This window comes from Lepidothrix coronata, unplaced genomic scaffold (assembly GCF_001604755.1).
Source record: "Lepidothrix coronata isolate B3197 unplaced genomic scaffold, Lepidothrix_coronata-1.0 Scaffold35, whole genome shotgun sequence".
NCBI lineage: Eukaryota > Metazoa > Chordata > Aves > Passeriformes > Pipridae > Lepidothrix > Lepidothrix coronata.
In genome coordinates this window covers 3750576-3771753 of record NW_016690215.1, presented here as the reverse complement: position 1 = coordinate 3771753, position 21178 = coordinate 3750576, and the positions used below count along the sequence as shown (strand labels likewise).

General features: G+C 38.2%; 1 protein-coding gene across 2 annotated transcripts in view; it reads right to left on the bottom strand.

The window, feature by feature from the left end:
• Window positions 1-389: 389 nt before the first annotated feature.
• Window positions 390-21178, bottom strand: part of EGFL6 (EGF like domain multiple 6) — a 37202-nt gene continuing 16413 nt past the window's right edge. The window contains exons 7-12 of one of the 2 annotated variants that reach the window (XM_017812319.1): window positions 20647-20769; window positions 12292-12621; window positions 5850-5930; window positions 3700-3786; window positions 2075-2340; window positions 390-894 (exon numbers count right to left, since the gene is read on the bottom strand). In XM_017812319.1, coding sequence (XP_017667808.1) covers window positions 799-894; window positions 2075-2340; window positions 3700-3786; window positions 5850-5930; window positions 12292-12621; window positions 20647-20769 — 983 coding nt within the window. In that variant the 3' untranslated portion in view covers window positions 390-798. The remainder of the gene's footprint in view (window positions 895-2074; window positions 2341-3699; window positions 3787-5849; window positions 5931-12291; window positions 12622-20646; window positions 20770-21178) is intronic. The other variant, XM_017812320.1, reaches the window with a different exon arrangement.

The window sequence follows — 21178 nt, the reverse complement described above, 5'->3', positions numbered from 1 at the left end:
TTCAAAGACCACAGACCCAGAGGGGTAACAAAATTTGGGAGGAAGGGTGCGCTACTGCAGGAAGTCCAAGATAAGAAGAAGCTAACAAAGCCAGCTCAGCACAGCTCAGTAATAATAGAATAGTAAACACTGAAGACCACCAGGTCACCCAAGATAAGAAGCCAGCTCAGCAATAGTAGACTAGTAAACACTGAATATATATTAGATAAGTAGAATATATCAAGATTACAGTATATAAATAGTGGTCATCTTTTCTCCTTGGTGTGCTAACTTTGTGGCTTTGCCACCTAGCACCCATTTGCACAAATATAAAATAAAGAAATACATCAGCTCTGTGTGTGATTGGCTTACTGCACACCGGGTGATGAACCCTGATTTTTGGTACAACATACGCACTAAGTAAGAAGTTAAAATTATGTCACCAGAAGTAGCAACATCCTCTTAAATACTGCTTTATGTTCTTGTGAAATAGAAGACTTAAGAATAGAGAAGAACTTTAAGAAATAAAAGCATGTAGAATTTATAAAAAAATTAGACAAATAATACTTTAGAAACCCTGACCTTGAATTATAAAATACAGTAGTGTTACACTCAAAGCATGTATTAGAATTAGAATGACTCATAAAAAAGTGTACTCTGCACCTTGCATTTTTCCATTTGCATTGTTGCATTAAGTTCAAGGCACAGTTTTATAGTTTTGGTTTGTTTTTTTTTATAAAGAAAAGGATACAAAAATACACTACTGAAAAGGCAAATATGAAAAATAAGATTAAATCCAGTATACTCAAATGTCCATTGTCAGGTATCTTCTGGGCATAGACCAGAAATTAGTATAACATTGTCCACTCCAATTTCTCCAGTTTTTCCCTTCCCACGTTCTGATTCAAAAGTGACCTTTCACAAAAAAAGACATGTATTAGCAAGGAAAATATAGATTATCCAAACATTTAGCAACTCTTAATGTTAATTAATTATGAGTCAGTATCTGAGGAATATTTTTCACAAAACAGGACTTAATGACTTAAATCCTTGCTGTTTTTAGAGCTTCCATGTATTATTGGAACTATATTTAAAATCCTCTGTGCAGATTTACAATACCAAATGGATTACTTTAATAAGATTATTTATTTTCATTGTACAACGAAAATGCAAATTAAGTGAAATCCTCTTATAATAATGTAGTTTTATCACAGTATGCAATGTTAATGCACTTCATTTATTTAAGACATTGCAACTGTTCCTTTTCAATCTATTTGGATCCTCGGGTTTTTTGTGTATATACTATATATATTTACTCTCATGTGTATTCAGTGTAGTATGTATACAAAATAGAGAGAGGAGGTTCATTTTTATGAATAGAATGTCTGGAGTTTTATTTTATAGTCTGTTTCTGATTTATGTGAGGGCTTTTCTACACCATTCCAGCTGTGCAAAGGACCTTGAAAGGGCTCGCATTTCCTTTATACTCACAGTAATCAATTATACAGTAGAAGCCTTTGCACAGCACTGAAAACATTCAGTCACATAAATGGAAAGCAGGCCCCAGAATTTCAAGGAGAAACTTTCTGAAGTCCTGAGTGAGACAGTTTTCAGGCATACACCAGTGCACAGTATTCCCTGTTGGTTGGTATGTCCTGCTTCTGAGGTGATTGCCCACCCTTGATTATACATGATGTCTCCTTTTGCTCTAATGGTTTAGCTTAGTGTGGTTTGAGAGCATCCTCTTCTATGAAAGAGAAATTTTCATTTTTCCAGACATGTGTGTATGCTTCTGGTACACGAGATATTAAGGAGAGATTTTGCTAACTTGTGTTAGTTTACGATCTGATGCAGTTTTTTTACAAAATGACAGAATTACTGGCATCGGTGTTCTAATCAACTGTGTAATTCAGTTCTGAAATTACAACCAGGTGATAACTTCTGTGCCTCCTAAAATGTGGGCTCCTGTGTCCCATTTCAGATAAGCCTTTCAATTGCTGATGCCTGTAAAACAGTTGGTGGAACACTTGAGGATTAAGAAATTAAACTGTTGTGTCGATTATGGCAATTGGCTTATAAATTCTGTTATACTTACACTGTTATTTGTCTCAGCTCCCTGAAATATCTCTATTTTTCCAGTTCTCCACCTTTCATCTTTTCCTGTGTTCTGCTCCCAGACAGGAGCAGTTTTTTTGTTTGCCAGGAACACGCGAAGTTTCCCCACTTTCTCACCAGCAAGCCGATAACTGAAAATCAAGCAGTAGGTACTCTTTGGTTTCAGGTCAGTGAGAAGAAGTTTTAGACGCCCCATATCCTTCTTGTGCCCCACAAAAGCTGGAACTGCCATGTAGTACCCATCACCTTGTAACAAAAAAAAAAAAAAAGAGAGAAAGAAAAAAAAGCTTCTTTAATGGGTTTGTGTTATTTATGAGCAAATTGAATACATCTCCACTAAGAAGATAAGGGGAAGCTAGTTTGCTTGAATAATTTAAACTCAGACTGGAGAAAAGCAGCAGGGAGTGTACTTTGCAAGGAACAAGCTTGTACAGTTGGAAGTCAGATCAGTTTACAGAGGAGATGAGTTCATATTTCACTGGTGATTACAGTCATTCTTCCTCGCACTATCTTTCTAAGGCAAAACCATCTGTTTTTCAAATGCAACAGCCTGAAACATGCTGCTGTGCCTCTGTGGTCAGATAATTTCAGTACTTGAGCTAGCTCAATACTCTCTCCACTGTCCTCAGCTTATTCCCCAACTCCTGAAGGACCAATGAAGTGACAGACACACACACAAAGTGACAAAGGAATAAGACATCTGAGCCCATAAATAAAGTCATAATCAGCAGATGTTAGTTCAGGGAGACAGAGTAAGGCCAGGATAAGGTCTTCCTGGAAGTGACAGTACAGAGAAGGGATTTTGGGAATTAAGTGGAGCAGGATAGAAAGGATTAGTGAAGAAAGACTGGGATGGAAGGACTGTGAGGGAAGAGGGAGAGAATGTACATGTAGGAACTGGAGCAAGTGGCCTGCATGATCTGTAGGATCTGCTGGTCCCTACTGCAGCAACTTCTGCAACATTTCCTGGGTCACAGGGGAAGAGACATCCTTTCAAACAAATTCCTCCAGCCACACCTTTTTATGTACACCCACGGAGCAGTCACACATTGCACCCGTGGAGCTCTTTCTCAGGTTCAAGCAGGCCTCCTCTTGGTACCTAGTCAGGTATTGGTTGTTCTTGAATAGCATCTTGCCCTTGGCTCCTTCTGAGGAATGCTGTCACTAGTTTGTCTTGCAGAGTTTAAGACTTCTGAGCAGTTATCCCAGTGATCTAAGCCACGTGAGTGACTACATTGCCACATCCATCTAAATTACGGATGTGTGATTAAATGACTTACCAATCTTGGAGAGACACAACATGTAGCTGATAAGGTTTCCATTACCTTGTACCTTGCAATTCTGAACACTTATGTTCTAATAATTTTTCTTATATTTTGATCAATTTGTATTGAAATATGTTGCTGACTACCAGCTGCCACTGCATGTTTCAAAGAAACAATATCCACTCCCAGTATCCTCTGCCTCCTTTCATCTTTTATAAAAATAACCCACTGATTGAAAAGCTAATTTTTGATTCTGATTCTGATTCCCCTCCCTCCTGCATTTTTTTGAGGGGGTGACCCATCACATCAAAGCTTAGGTAGAGGACAGATATTTAAATACCTCTATCACGATCAGCAGGATTCCAGTCAAAGTCATCATCAGTGTCTTGTTTCCAGTCACAGACTCCTCGACTGAAGCTGCAATCAACTGAAAAAAAATTGTCAAAGAGATAAGAGAAATACTATATCATGGGTACTGTTAAAATAATTTGCTCATTATTCACACCACTATTAATGTACAGGTAATTCTAAAATTATCTGTAATCTGAGTTCACATAGTCTTGACCTAGATTAAATTGCAAAAAAGCAAAACATTAGAATTCATGTAGTAATCCTTTCTTTAGCTCACAGGAAAGTCTGTTGTGTCTTTTTATTGCCAATCTCCCATCTGCACATGAGTTTGTATGCTATAACTGCTGTATACTGAGTGTCTGCTGATCCCCAAGTATAGTTGGAGGTGTTAGTTTTGAACTCCAGTGTCAGAAATGATTTGGGATCTGGCCACTTTAGAGCTCTCCTCTCCATTTGTTACACTGAGTAGTTGTAATCAGCTGATATCAGCTCTGGTTCTATCCATTGAGAGAAGCTGGCCTCCCATGAGCAGAATTCCTTATGTCAGCATTTGATACTCCTACTACATGGAGCTGGGAATAGCCCAAATCAGTTTATCCTTAGAGGGTTCTGAAGGATGAACTGAAAAAGATTGTCACCCATAGCACACCACAGCCTTCGTGACTGTGCAGATGAAAAGCATTACATACACAAAGAAACACTCTGCAATGCAAGCATGACAGATCAGATTAAGAGTAATATGTCAGCCATCTGAGTCTCCTCAGAAAGATGCATCTGTCTTGTTCTATTAATGTATTTTATCATGAGACAAAGACATTCAGTACATTCATGGCATTTAGAGAGCTCTGCTGTATAAATTGACTATTTCTGAGTATTTCTAAATAGGAAAAAAGTCAGCCAGAACATTTGTCTATTTGGTTTGTTTAAGATTTGGAAGTATTTGTGGATTGTTTTTGGGTGAAACCCTCCTTGCCCTAAAAATAACCTCAGCTACAGCCAATCCCAGCACTTCAGCCCCTGCCCACTCACTGGTACCCTCCCAGGAGTTTGCTACTGCCCTGTAAGTGCATCAGCTCAATAAGATCTCTCAGTCCCTCCTTATGGATTCTGGTTTTTTTTCCATGGTTCTCAAAAACAGGTCCTTATCGTCAGCTTCATGATTCTGTCCATCACAGGGGAAACGGTTTCCCACCAGGAAAGAGAGGGAGAGTGCCCTTTGATCATACAATCATTAAGGTTGGAAAAGACCTCCAAGATCATCAAGTCCAACCTTCAAATGAACACCACCATATCAACTAGACCATAGCACCAAATGCCACATGGAGTCATTTCTTGAACACTTCCAGGGAGGGTGACTCCACCAACTCCCTGGGCAGCCTGACAACCCTTTTGGTGAAGAAATTCTTTATTCCTTTATGCTCTGCTTTGACCAGAGCTACACTGCAGTGTCTGTTATGGCTCCCAACAGGCAGTGAAGTTTTCTGCTTCAAAGTGCATGAAGCCATTTCCTAAGGCACAGCAGAAGCTTAAACTGTGTATATAAATTGACAGGTCTTCGACCTTCTATGCTCCCCTGACTGATTTTGTAATGATTTTTTAATGTGAAAAAGAACATATCTTACTGTGATATCCATGAGACTTACTGATGAATAGGGAACTATCACAAATTCATAGCCAGGCTGTGTAAGATTCAGGGTAAATATTTATTCAGTCTTGTACAGGGGAAACTCCTTCTGACTTCTGACAGAGGACCAGGAATAAAAACAAGATATGGCAGACAGACATTGGCATATTATTGTGTGCCATGGAACATATTCTCATTTTTTACACAATTGAAATTACTTTATTTTTTTATGACTATGAAATTATTCAAGTGAAATTCAATTACAAGTCAAGTTCCAGTGTGGGGGAACTTTCTGTATATGGCTTATAAACAGTTCTGTTTGGAAAAGGACACAAAACCAGCTTCTCACATGGGAACTGGCAGAAAGGTTTAGCCAGATACTGTCTCTAACATGTTCACCAAATCCTTGGTTTGTGTTAAAGGCTTTTAAACTCATTATGACTTGGCTGATATAGGTTGTCATGAAAACATACAATATGCAAGAAACTAAATACTGTAGAAAAAAAATAATCTACCTTCTTGCTCTGGTCTTGACACTGGAACTTTCCTCTGTGCCAGGTGAGGGCCAAAGGCAGCTGCTTCTTTCACCTTTGGAACTAGGGAAAACAACTTGTCAAGTGCTGAGTCATCATGGGAACAGAAAATGGAACTTTATTTCTTTATACCAGATGCCATCATTTATTTAAATAAGTCAATGTATATATTTTCCACTCCACTACCAAACTCCCTAACCCCAGTTAGATACTAACTCTGAATTTTAAAACTTAAATACCTGATCAGCTGTTGGGAAGGAAGGCTGTGGTGACTGCCCTTCCTCTTCCTCACCCTCCCTGCTACAGCTGATAAGCACAGACTGATGTTTTGATAACCAGACCCCATGGAAAGCCCTGAGCAAGTTATTTTGTAAAAATTGGTAGATGTGTCTTGTGCCAAACTGGAAGAGTCAGTACAGCCAATGAATGTTTGGTGCATTCTCCAAGACACTGGCCTGAAGGAGGTACTTGCTCAAGAAGCATTATTTTTCAGCAACAGCATCAGAGACCAAGGGAAAACCTCTCCTGTCTGGTGAGGTACAAAGTTATAGAAGCTTACATACTCTTGTTTATGCTGAATAATACTCTGAAACACTGTAAGTATTTTAAAGTTCTGTGATTAAGCTTCTCTTGTATTAAACACTTTTAAGTGTTTAATAGAGAAGTGCACTCACTAAAAATAATGACAGTCTCAACTTCTTTATGCATATTCTATGTAAGTAAATAATCACACATGAGAGAAAAGGAAGATCTGCTTTCACTGGTAGAGGATTCTATCCTTTGCAGACACATAAACAGATGATACCTATGATATATTCATGCACTCCTCTGAAAAAAGGAGGAGGTTAAATGTGTCATTTCAGAGGAGGAATGAGGGAAGATCCTCTGGATTACTGCCTACAGAAGGTATTAGTGGAAAGTCCAAAATACTGAAGTTCACTTTTCACCCACACACTGTGGGCCTCTGTGCTAAGAAAAGCTCAAACTGCTTCAACAGTGCCAGATGATAGGAGCTATGGAAATACTTTTCCCTACTCAGCATTGTATCATATATGCAAATGCCAAGTATTTTAAAAGTCATTACTTTCACATGCATGCACATTTGTTCAGAGGGGAGTTGTTTTCCCATGAGTTCAGCTGAACTAGTGCTTTCCATCTAAATACTCCAACATACAGTTGTAAACACATACTCAATTTTGAGAATATACTTGGAACCCAATGCAATCCAGAGCCTCCTAGCACCATAAAGGCTATACCATCTACTTAATCTTTCTTCTCCTTCAAAACTGTCAAAAATTGCTTTGTGTACCCCAGTGAAATCACACTCTAACAAAGAAGCCCTGGAGGTATTTCCAGAGGTGCTGAATTGAGCTGAGAAAGGAGACTCATGCAATCTTATGAGCTTTCTGATGAATTGCCAGGAGCGTGTCCTCTCTTGTTGTCCTTGCAGCCTTCCCCTCACCCAGACCATTACTTAAATCACTTGGATAATATTCTTACTCAAGGCAAGGATTAATATAGCATTCTCCAATTAATATATGTCTACATATACACATTTAGGAATAGGCACATGGAGATTAGGTGTTGAGTTTACTGTCATGCCATAAACTTGGCCTCATACTTATTGAAAGAGACTCAGGCTGTGAAAATCCTTGCCAAAATGAAGAGAGCTATTAAAATATGATCAGTTCTGGAAAAAGTGATTTAACAGAAGACAACAGCTGCCAGTATGATTTATATGTGAAGTTATTGAATTACACTTGAATTCACTTGAGGGATCTACATCCAGGTGTAGCTATGTGCTATCAAGCGAAGAACTGTCATACACAGAAAAAGAGCCCAGTTTTGTATCCAAATCTATTTTTGTTTTCAGTCAGGCATGACAGTCAAGTTTTCCACTTACTTAAAGATATCAGCTGCTTATTGTGAGAAACTGTTAAGTTTCAGCTAAGAGAAAGGCTTCCAAGAAACCTTACTGCTTGGGAAGTGCCTACATTTTACATCAAACCATCATCACACATAGCCAGGATACAAAGTTTACTCCCTCGTAAGTAGTAGGCAGGAGTCAGGATTACTCTTTTTAGCTCTTCTGCTGTCAAGTGGTCTTGTAGAAAGGCAGGTCTCATCCCATGTTCCCTAAGAACATACTCTCACCAATGAAAGTGCACATAGTCCCACTTTAGGCACAGCAGAGTCCGTCCTTTCTGTACTGCTGATGCCCTCCCATCTACTTACCTGCAGCACTAGCTGCTGTGAAATCTCTACATATAAACCCCTTCGTATGTTGGTGCACACATTCTTAACCATTGATGTCATCATGATACTCTTACCAGGTAAGATGGGTTGATCTTCAGAGCAGGAATTAGTGGCAATACCCATGTAACACACTACCATGAAATTCTACAGGAATTGTGTCTGTGAATGTCTGTGACAAGCTGAGCATAAATAAATTTGAGATTTTCTGGTCCTGAAAACAGCCACCTCATTGCTGACACAGGTTCTTGCATCTGCAGGAAATTCAGTGTTGCTACCTGCAACATATATCTGAGTATTGCCCTTGTTCTTAGGAGGGAGAATCTCTTCGAGCCATGTCAGGTGGAGTTTGTCAAGTGTATTATACATCGAGAAGTGCAGCAGGGAAGGAGACTTTCTGCTCAATAGAAAGCCCCAGCCAGGTCTACCTGGCTGAAGGTACTTCCCTAAAAAATGGTAAGACTTGCGTAAAGAACTCTGGAACTAATGAAACTGTTTGCAATCATGGAAACACTTCTTAGCAAATAACCTAAGAAAATGAGAGAGTAGGGCTGAAAAGAAGCATTGAGACATTATTCTAGTGTAGACATGACTGAAGAGAATGCCACAAAGGGGATTTAGAAACAAATTTATACATGAAATTAGAATTCCATTTTAAAAACACCAGACTTACAGGGAGCACTGCACATACTGAAATAAATAAGGTTTGAAGGCCACCTCCCCTTTCTGGGGACCTTAATATAGTGAAGTAAAGAAAGAGACTGCCACTAGAAGATATAGAAAAAGAGACAGTTAGATTCAAGCACATCCTTTTATACAGTGCACAGCAGTGCCCTCCTAGAAATGCGGGCAGATACCTGTTCACTCTCCCTGTCAAACAGAATTGTTAGCACTCATCTGCCAGTTGTGCCAACTTGGAGCACAAAAGTTCTTTGGAGTTGGCTTGCATCTGGCTTGCTTGTGTGAGCTCGGGCTGTCTGAAAAGTGCCACATAGACAGAACCTCAAGTCAGTCTGTAAGTCAAATAAGGGCCAATGAGGTCACAGGAGCAATAGGAAGTTTCAGGAGCACATCTGGAAATGCAGTGCTTGGAGTAAACTACAACATTTAAAGGTTCAAAGTAAAGAAAAAAAAAAAGCAACCAAAAAAACCCCAAACCAAAATTGAACCCCGTACCACAACGAGCAGAAGCTCAGTAGAACAGGTCTGTGGAGCACTGTTTTATGGACACCCCTCAGAAAACAGTACAAAAGCACTGTTAAGCATCTGGTAAGTGACTGATGCTAAAGGAGCTTTCTGAAAACACTGATAGATTTTCCTTTCTGTGGACTTGGTTTCACCTCTCTGCTTTGCCAAGTGCTGTATATAAAGTTACTTATAGTGCATTTGGAAATGGTATTTTAATCTGAAAAAATATGGCTTTGTTTATAGCCTGGAAGTAATTTTCTATTTGTCTGCAGTAATGCATGTGCTATCCTTAAAGCTTTGATCCCTTTTTTTTTACCCCATTATTGTGACTGTATTTTTTTATAAAGCATCTGTGGCATCACATTGAACTCTTGCTGAGGCAGCTAAACTGGGAGAGCAGATATATAGCAGAATATAAGCACCCATATATTTAAGTGTGCTAGTTGTGGGCAATGTGGTATATTTTTATTTCTTGTTACTACTGTTTGATTTTTCTTTCCCCTGGAAAATGCTGGTGTCTGGTTTTGCCTAGGTAATCTAGTTAGTCTAATGTAAAAATAACACACTGAATTTGGGAAAAGTAACTAATCTTGGTAATTCTAACACATATGATCTAAAGTGCCTGAAACTGCAGCATGTGGGAACTCTCACAAAAATGGTACTTGCTGTGTTTCTAACACTGTTCTCTAATGTTCAAAGCTCATTAAAAACAAACAAACAAAACAAAACCAAAACAAAACAAAGAAAAAACCCAACCTCCTAAACAAAAAATGAAAACAAACAAACCCCCCATAAACAAACAAACAAACAAAAACAAAACAGAAAACCAGAGTGGGCACTGTAAAAAAATGAAGCAGACTGTAAGAAGTAGGAAATTTAAGACTCACTTCCTATATATACAGTGTATCACTATGTCAGACTCAAAGGAATATACCATATCTGTGCTACAATGTCCTGCTCTGAAAGAATTACATTTGCCAGATGTCCGACATCTATAGCTCTGGACTGAGCTGTGGTCTGAGCACTGTAGCTCACAGAGTGGTGTAATTATCAGAAAAGAATAAGATTAAGAACAGACATCATGATTAACTAAGAGAGAGCTTTTGTTCAAAATTAAGAACCCCAAAATCATAAGGGAAACAGTGCACTTTTAGTATTGCCAAATAAACCAGAACCCAAAACCTCTTGGTGTTACCAAAGTAAATGTCTCTGTAATAACATGGTTGGTTACATGATACTGCAGGAGTTACACGATATGAGTTTCATAAACTGATAAAGTAGAGAATATAGAATTTAGTTGCAGTTGGCAATACCATTCTAGATTACCAATGGTACCTGAAAAGCACTGAAATGTTAGAAGCTGTCAGAATTAAGGTTGTGCTTAATTGATTAATTAAGTGTAGCTTTGAGTGTAGCATCTCTACAATCATTGCTTGTACAACCAAGTACTTTGGTCCAACTCTCTGTGTCTTCTTCCATGTGCAGAAAGGACATTTCTCAGAGTAAGGAGCTTTCCAATACTTTGGTTTACTCTAATCTTCTATATATCTGCAAATTTTGCAATCAATAGGACATATTTATTTAACTATTTAATATTAAGAATTAATAATAAAAATAATATGGATAAATTATTAGTCTATTGATAAATAAATATTCCTATTTATTAAACTGCACCTTTCACAACAAAACAGATCGTTCCTCCACACTGAACAAGGTAAAGATCCCATGGAATATAGTCATTTGAAGTCATTACAGACTGTATCATAAGATAAAAAGATAAGGAAAAAATTTTCATGGATGTCCTTAATTTTGATATTTCTTAAATGTTGGGGGCTTCACTGTGCTGTCTTTAACTATTGTAGTTTGTTTTTTTTAAGTAGTGAGTAGCAATTTTGATGAAGGTTCAGTATTTTGATAGCTGGTTTATTTTAATAATTTCCATCTCTGTAAAATAATTTCTTTATTTCCCTACAGTATTTTTCTGTGACTCCCTATACACTTAATATGTAGTAAAACTACTATGATAAAATAATAGGTCAATTTAAAAATAAAAATTAAGATCTCTGAAAAGTGCAACCTATCTATTTTTCCTAATTAACTGTTCCTCCTGGAAGACAAAGAATACCTATATTAATAATACAAGAGGCAGATGCTATGTGAATACTTGAGGGGATTATATGGAGGAACTTAATGTGGTAGTAAAGGAATCTGCTGAATAGACACCAGCAAAGAAGGGAAAAAACATGATGTACAAATTTACGAGCTGTAAATTTGAGCTAACGATGTAGTCCAAAGGATCATTCAATATCATTAAAAATTAAAGTGGTTTTGAAGCCAAATGTTCAAGCAATTAAGTGCCTAAGTCATGACTGAATTTTTATTAATAACAAGGATCAATTATAGCACATGGAAATTTAAAAGGAAAGGAAACACAGTTAACAAGCTACCTATCTTAAAATGAAAATGCAAATGCCACAATGCCTGAAGTCCTAGAATCATAGCTGGCATCAAACAAGAAAGTCATAAATAATACAGAGTTCACATACTTAATGAAACTGCATCTTGGACATACTTGCTATCTCTATGTCACAGAGCACACTGACTTTCTGCCAGTATCCCCTGGCAAAATAAAATCTCTCTAGCATGGCTTCAAACTGAAAGAGGGTAGGTTTAGAGTAGATATTAGGAAAAAATTCTTAACTGTGAGGGTGGTGAGACACTAGAAAAGGTTGCCTAGAGAAGTTCTGGATGGGCCATTCCTGGAAGTGTTCAAGGCCAAGTTGGATGGGGCTTTGAACAACATGGTCTAACAGGTGGCCCTGCCAGTGGCAGGGGGATTGTAACTAGACCATCCTATGATTCTATGATTCATTTTCTACAAGTAAATTCTGCTAAAGTGTCTATGATGTTTTGTGATGGTTTTGTTAGTGTTTATATATTTTTATATTGAAGCCAGATTTTTTTTAAAAACAAAGAAACTTACAAAAGACATCTCCTCTCAGGCTTTGCTCATCATCGATTTGATTCTCAAAATCTGCCTTTTCCTCTTCATCAGACTCTTCTGCTTCATCTTCTGTAATAGCTTCAATTTCTTTCTCTTCCTCACTGTAGCTCCCACCAAGATCAGTACCACCTTCATAGTCCAATATCTGCAAGTGGGCCTTAGAAGGTGGTGTCACAGCTGCTTCTGGGATCGCATTCTTGATTTTTTCATGCTTTTTCACACTATTTTTATGTGCAAGAAGTTTCTTAATTTTGTCCTTAGCTGTTCCAGGGATTCTTGCAATTTCCTTCACTGACTTTTCAGGGATAACTAGAACCAAGAAGAAAATAGTAAATATCCATCTAAGGAACCATCCAGCATTTTTAAATGGGACCATGGTGTCCTTTACAATGTCTAGAGACATACAGCTAAATTTTCTACTATGAATATAAGTTCAGCTATGCACAGAACCAAACACACATGCTCGTGTTCAGCTCTCTGAGTTACAGTGAAAAAAACCCGAAGTGATCCTCTGTCATGAGTGCTTTGGACTCCTGTGTAACACAGGCCATACCGCCCCTTACATTAATTATTTTTACACTGAAGCTTAGGTTAAAAAAAAAGGAAAAGAAATCCTGCTTCAGCTTGTGAACTACCAAAAATTGTATGTGCAGCTGAGATTCCCTGCACAACTGTCAGCCGACTAGTAATGAGCAATTTTCTTAGCTATCTTTTGTGAACTTTTCTGGCCTACTTTTCCTTCCATGGCAGGCTGAAAGCCACTGAAATGGAGCATATTTTGAGAAGACATACATCAAGCTGCTCCGTCATATTTCATTTAGCTCTAAGGGCTATTAAGATGTAAGGGGTAAACCCCAAAATTCAGAGAGGCATCCAGGAATGCCAAATTATTATCGTCTTGCAATTCCAAGATGGAGTAGAACATAAATGTAAAATTTCCTCAGATTTTTACTATTTTATGATTCCTCTTGGCCATGAAATACTGTAGGTTATCCTTTTGATAATCTGGTATTATTCTTTTAATTATCCTGGTATTATCATTTTGTGTAATACTAACTATCTTTTTGAATAACCATTCTTGTAGTATCTTGCAGCTTTGGATCCTGCTTAAAAACACAAGGGCTGCCAGAGGTGAAAACTTAAGAGTTAGGATAAAAGTCAATCAAGATTCTTCAAATCTGCAAAACAAAAGAAAATTCTGAATTTGGAGTTTTACCTATTATGAAGTATAATGAAGTCAATATAGTCTACATTGAGGCACAAACTTCAAAACATTAATTGGTAAGAGGACATTTTTACATTTACATGGCAACTCTGATTTTCTAATCATGCTTTCCTTGTCAATGTATTGAGTTTCAGGACACAAGCCATTTATTTCTTTTAGAATTCAAATTTTTTATCTCTACAATCATTAAACTATGTTTGGATGCTTGAATGTGGGAGGTTTTTCATAGGAATGCATTTGACGTTGAATTTCTAGGCATGTAGGGAGGCAGGATTGATTTTCCACCAGTGGTGGGACCTAGTAGCAGAACAAAGGGCTCCTTTGAGACTGTATGTTGGGCAGCTGTTCTCCATGTTCTCTTAAGATAGAAAAATTATCAATTTACATGAAACAAGATATTTTAGTTACGTATTATGAAAAACTTGCTTACTATCCTTGCTATAGGATAGTGAAACACAGGAGCAAGCCACTTAGGTTATTTGAACTGTATCACTAGAAGTTAAAAAATTGTTAGGCTACCATCTGTCATTAATATGCTGGATATGATCTGCCTCAGAGCAAAAGAACAGTCTAACTGATCTTTTTTAGTCCCTTCCAGATGTACTCTTCTCTCATCTGACAAAGACTGATGGCTCTTTGTGCTGATGGCCAAATCACAGCTGAGGGTTAAAGTGAGGACTACTTTGGATCAGTTTGTTCAAGGTATGTGTGCAGTACAAATTCAAATGAGAAATTATGGCAATACTGCAGGTGTTGCCTTTTATCAGCAACATCAGTTACTGCTCAGCATCAGTTGAGAACACCACTGTGACCAAACAAGACCTGGAAGGCTTTGTGTGACATGTATGCAAGTTTCAGAGAAGACATTAATCTGAGGAGTTCTAGTTTGTAAGATGATCACATCCCATTATAAGGTTTCCATTAGACCTAATCAAATCCTTATTCTGTCATAGTACCAGAGCTACTAAGGAGGAACATATCCTTGGGGTTTAAAGTCCATGGCAATGGACTTTGGGGCTCAAGACAATGAGGCTTTTGAAACAACTCAGTATGAAACAACTGCTATGACACGACCAACTCAGTCCTCTAGCACAGCCTGATTTGAGTGGGTGAGGAAGAACTGGTGAGTAGGAAAGAATTAACATGTCATAAGCTACTGACAGCCTTCTGTAGTTTGACTCCTTTATGTGAAGTACCTAGGACACAATGAGAGTTGAGCAGTTCCTTGGTGCTGTACAAAAGCTCTTCCATAAAGAGAGACTATTTCTACCAGTGGGCTTTATATACTGCTTTCTGTCTTTAATTCTTGATCAGCATTGATGCTGCAGTACCTACAGTCTTTTTGGATTGAAAATGGTGGGGGAAGTCAGCTGGTTTTATTTCCCTCTGCTTTTGCTGTCTAGTGATTTTATTAACAGAACAAGAATATGTTCCTATTTTGCTCCTTACTGTGTAATAGTGAAAACTTCATAGTAGTATTTTGGGACAGATGTACAGGACTTGTAACCTTGAGTAGTACTTTTTTTCTGTGTGTTTCTTTTCATAGAAGAGACATAGCAGAAGAAAAAACACCAGCTAATAAAACATAACTGTGGACTAGTAGGAAAAGGGGAAAGTTCCCTGAAATTATGTTCACTCCTGGAAAATGGAATCCTATCATCGTGAATTTGTCACGTTTTATTTATGGGAAATGCAACTACATGCTATCTAGTATGTCAGGAACAGAATCAGACTCTCTTGGTGTGCTCATTGGAGCATTCAGGGATTTTTGGAAGTTGCAGTTGGAGTAAATGGATGCCAATAAAACTAAAAACTAAAGATTTTTTTTTCTTTTCCTTTGGATAAATCTTGCAGCCTTGCTTGTAACATCTTGCAAGTAAACTCCTTACTATTACTGCACTAAGTGTCCTCTAGAGGATGATGTCATGAAGGATGTAAGGTTTTCTGGGTCTAAACTCAGAATGTAGCAATAAAAATTAACAGGAAAGCTTAATTCCAAACAAATTTCCTCTTGACAATAAGTAACAAGAAACTTCATGCTGCTAATAAAGGCTATGGGGATTTTCAAGGCAGGGCTGAGTGCTCAGCAGACCTGAACATCTGCATTTAGTTTCTGCTTTGAAGTCTTCCTTGTGAAATTATAAATTCTTACAGCTCAACATAATAACCTCTGTGGTGTCAGAAAACCAATCTCCCTGTATGTGCAAAATTAAGAAGTGCAGAAAATCAAATGATGGGAGTGACAAAAAGAGGGAGATGAAAATGTCTAAATTCCCATGTGCTTGCAGACTCCAGTTTGCTGCTGCACTATGAAAATCTGCTCATGGGGACAAAAGGGACGAGACAAGAAGCACATTTTAGGATATGGCACTACTCCCTTTCTTATCTGCAGTCAGCTTTAGAGTAGCTGGAGATGTGGTTTTAAGGTATTTTATGTCTACACATACATTGCAGGAGGAATAATCCAGTGTAAGGATACCCCACCTTAAAGTCAGTCTGTTCTTTTAAATCCACTGCCTGTGGACTTGCCTGAATGAGCTCATCTTCCCTGGCAATCGGGGGTGCTACACCTGAGGCAGTGATTCTTCAGAGCCCTTTGCCCCAGGACATGGAGATAAATGCAGAGGTGCTGGTCACAAACATTTGTGCATGTGACTGCATAGAGAATTTTGGAAAGTGAAAATAAATGTAGTGCATTTCATCTCAGCTCTTCCTTGTGTACCTTCCATCAGAAAGTATGCAGATAAATGCCTCCTGCTCCTACAGTTTGTGTTTATTGACCTAATATGAAAATATCTCAATTTTCAAAGGCATTTTCTTTCTTTGAATTAGAATTAAAGCAAGAGGTAGAAAAACAGAGGCAAGTGGTGGCTGAGGGATAAAAGTAAATCTTTTCTGTCATTAGTTGCTGTACAAGATTATAAACCCATAGAAATGGATTGGTGTAGGATGTCTAATGACCAAGTTGCGAAAGTTGAGTTGAAAAAAATAGAGAGCAGATGCCAACCCCTTGACTCCGTGCTGCGTTGTATAAAGGGAAGTACTCAGGGGATGATACAGGAGAGAGACAGACAATGATCCATTCTCCTTCCACACACCCTGTGACCACAGCCAGTGCTGGCCAGGGCTCTGAGCGTACAGAGGAGGCAGAAGGAGACAGCTTCCTCTGCACTCCAGCAGGCTCCCCACTGCTTCTACCTTCACAGCCAGCAATATATTTAAAAATCTGGTGAGAGACAAGCTTAGGAGATTAGCTCACAAATCCTTTTGTAGCTTCCCTTGTGGCTTTGGAGAGGTGGTGAGGGATACAGACAACCCTTTACCATATTTGGGCGGAGCCTATAGATGCGAGTAAAGATTAGATCAGCACGACATAGTTTCAGAAATCTTTCTAAAAGTTCTCAACCTCTTTTAGACAGTCTTAAGAGAGTCTGAAAGCTTTCATAGATAGGTTAAAACACAGATTATGGACTATTATTCTCTTTTAAGCACCATGGAACATCATCTACATATCCCTACCCTGTTTCATGTCTTTTTTTAGGGAGGGATACTTTGAGAAATTAGGGCAAGTTCATCACACTGGACTGTGCTTAATACTTGATTACACCAGCCGGTAATGCTTCCAGTAGGAAATGTGTGATGACAAAAGCCTAAGTGTTATTCATTAAAGCATAGCAGCAGTATTTGACTTCATACTGAATTGAACTGTAAGAATATCACCAGTGATATGACCACAATTACTTCTTAAGCTTTGAAACTTTATTGTGTCAAACTCAATGTTTCTCAGGACTGGCAAGTTAATAAGAAAGCCAAATCATATATAGGGTTTGAGAGTTACCCTATCAGCAAAAAATGAGTGAGTAATACAAGAGGCACAGAGAGAGCTGGCATGAAATTGTATTGACATTTAGATATCCAGCAAAACATAATGAAGAGTAGTAACCCCTGCCTCCAGCCCAGCAATAATAAGAGTGTCATTGCTGAGCTCCTTAGAGTGATGCCTGAAGGTTGTAGACAAAGTTAGTAATCCTTTTTCCTGTTATTTTGTTGTACCATAAAAGTGAATCAAAAATAGGTTCAATTTTTCCACAGGAATCTTAACTGCTTATGGAACCTTGTGAGACTCTATTCTTAAATAAAAGCTGAAATACACATAGTAGTATGTGGCAGGGGAAATGTGGTTTTTCAATGCACAGTAGGAAATCAGGAAACACATGAACCTGAGAAGAGCAACAGATTGCAGCAAGAGAGAGGCCAGATGTGGAAATGGCTAGGACCTTTTTAGGGATCATTCAAAACATTACATCTCTATGGATTCTCAAATGAAATGTGGGCTAGAGACAGTTCAGAAGCAGCCTCTAGTGTTTCATGCATATTAGGAGTGTTAAATGGTAAAAGGGTGCCTGAACAATCACAAGTCATATCCATGCCAGCAGTAGTATTTGCTGTCTGATGTTTCAGCAGCTTTCTCCTAAGTTATTATATTGACATGCAAATTAAATGAAAGAATTTACCCCACCTTGTGTGCAAAGGTGAATTATATATTATCTCATTCGGTTATTTGGTGGCATGAGGAGATGTAGCCATAGGTGTTTCATTATAAACAATGTACTTAGCTATGCTCTTTTCATTAAAATATTTTTCCTTTGTTATAAAAAGCAAATACTGTTGCCATGGTAGCCAGTATGTTATATACTAGAGGCAATTGCTATAAAGTATTAATGTTTCCCTATGAAAACAGGATTGCAGCCCTATGGGGATACTTATGTGGAGTACTGAGGACATATTTAAGAAGCCTTTTTTTTAACTGCAGCACAACCCCAGGCCCATCTGTTGAGAGCTGGGGTGGGACACAGGAGCTGTAGCCACTGTCACCAAAAGAAGTGTGAAACCCCTTAAAAATCCTTAAGCCCCTTTTGTCCCAGGATCATGCCCTCATCCTATTAGATCCAATAACAAAACTTTCGGCTTCAGTAAGGCCAAAGGTTTTCTACAATTGCCATATGACATGGAGAACACTCAGTGTTTCAGTGTACTGGTTGATACACTGGTACATCCAATTGGTGTTTGTGTTACTGTTTGAAAAACATTTTCCCCAATAGCAAGACGCATGTCCTGTCCTCATCAGTTATACTGGTCAGACTTTTTTGAGGATTGCAGTAAGAATGAACTATTGAAACATTCAAGGCTAAAAGAATCTCCTCCTCTTCCCTTTACATAAAAGGTGTACGTGGGGGAATGACCACCAGAGAAACCAGTCTCTCTTTAGCACCACTGATTTTCAGGTTTTACCTACCACTGACTCTAGTATTTTTCTCCTCCTCAATTGTTTCATATATCTTTCTAGCTAGACACTCACGTTTTGATCTTCTGCCTATGGCTGTGATTTCTCTCATTACTATGTGTTATTCCTCTATCCTTTCTCATAGCAAATCTCTTTTTCATTTAGTGTATTTTACTAAGTTTATGAATGCATGTCTCCTTCCTCTGCTAAGCAAATAATGGACTTCAGTAATTGGAAATATGACATTAGGAAGTAGTCAGAGAGAGGCAAACAACTAAGAAACATCAGTGAGAAGATAGGAATCACCTGACTTCAGGACTGATTTTTTTTACAGGGATAGACATTAAAAACTGCCTCTCCACAAGCAAAAATATTTCCATTGTTCATATTTAAGCAATCATGCCTGTTGAATTGTTTCTGCTTGATCAAAGAATGTTTTATACATAGACTTAACCAAAAAGAGATTGGAAATTGTCAGCATCTTAATAAAAAGAAAACAAACAAATGAAAAAAAACCCAGGTCACTTTGCTTGGAGATTTATTTCTTTAACATTTCATCCGTGGTACATTTTGTTTTAACAAAACCATATCATGATGTGTCATGTCAGCTTGCTGTGGTGTTCAGTCAGGTCTCAATCCCTCTTACTGCATCCTTCCATTGCAGTAAGATGCAGTGACATATCACAGGGGATGTGGTCTAGCAAGGAAACTGGCTCATAACATTGAATTTGGAGAGAGGAACCTCCTAAACAGCTCTGCTGTGGCAATCTATGTCCAAACCAAACCTTTCAGTACCAGTCAGGTTTTTGATTGTTTATTTTTGTTCATTAGAAATCAACGTTTTTTACTGGAAATAGAAATTTAACAAAATGGTTTGATACTTGGGGCTGTCCTGTGCCAGGCTGGGAGCTGGACTTTGATGATCCTAGTGGGTCCCTTCCAACTCAGAAAATTCTGTGATTCTGTGAAAATACTAACTTATCAATGTGTATTGAAAGTTTCAATGACTATCATAATGGGAGTAGGAACATGGATAAAAGAGGGTCTCATAGAACATCTGTAACCATGAAATATAACCGTAATACATATCTGATCAAGGATTACTTGAAAAAAGCCCAGGAAGGTTTATATATTATGTTGAGTTCATATGCTATAGAAAAAAACTTTTTAAGTTTGTGCAGGGCTCAGATTTCCTCCTTAGGAAAACATTTCTAATGGTGTTGCAGGAGAAACCTCTGCTGGGTTTAATATAGGTATAAATAAAAAGGTTCATTTTAAATAGAAAGACAAGAACAGCCCTTCTTTCTTCCTTCTTGGAGGGTCATGTTCAGTTAGAACTGGGCAATTACATCTTTATAGGAAGTCTTCAATATTCAATAGAGAAACAAATGCAAAATTTTAAGGGAAAATAGTTTAACACAGAAGTCACAGTTCTTCTCCCTTTTCTCATTTTTTGCTAAGTTAGCCTGAAACTCTTCTGGAAGAAACGGCACAGCCCTCCAAAGGGCTACCCTTGGGAGTTCATGGAAAATTCACAGTACGTTTTTAAAGCTGTTTCTTCACGACAAATCCTCTTCTCTGTTCTAATTATGATTCCTAGAGATATATGAGACTTGGAGACTCATAGGCAAAATTAATTTGAACAACTTATACATGTACTAACTGTGCTATGACTCCTACAATTAATATATTGGTTTTTTGAGAGGTCTTGCTTGGTTGGTATTGCAGCACTGTTCAGCATGACATTTCCAAGAAAATGCCTTAGAATGATCAATTGTTGGAGAAAAACAATACAGCAGTATTCCTGACATTCAGTGGTACTCACCAGCACAATCAAATCCAGTTCCTCGGTATCCCTGTTTACATTTGCACTTGAAGGACCCCTCAGTGTTGAGACACTCTGCATGGAGGTTACACCTGTGTGTATTTGTCACACATTCATTCACATCTAGGGAGAGATATAGATGCTTTAGTGAAAACCCAAGGTTCACGACAGCTTGTTTGTGCCAGCCATCTGTTTCCAGGTATTGTGAGCACTAACATTAGACCAAGACAGTCCAGCGACCATCAGGGGCAGAAGAATTCACAGTGAGAGAGAATGCTGACTGTCAGCTCCACATGCACAACTACTGGTATATGCATCCATGGAAAATGTAGAGCATCTCAGTAAAGACAAAGTGAATGTAGTGATTTTCTGACTGAGAACAGGATTCAAGCTATAGGTTGAACACACTCTTCTATTAACAGAATGCAAAAGGCACCAAGAGAATGTGCGACATCAATTAAAAAACAACTCACCAAAACTTTCTCAATCTTTCATTCACTGTAGAAGAAAAGCAATGGAAAGTAAACCTGAG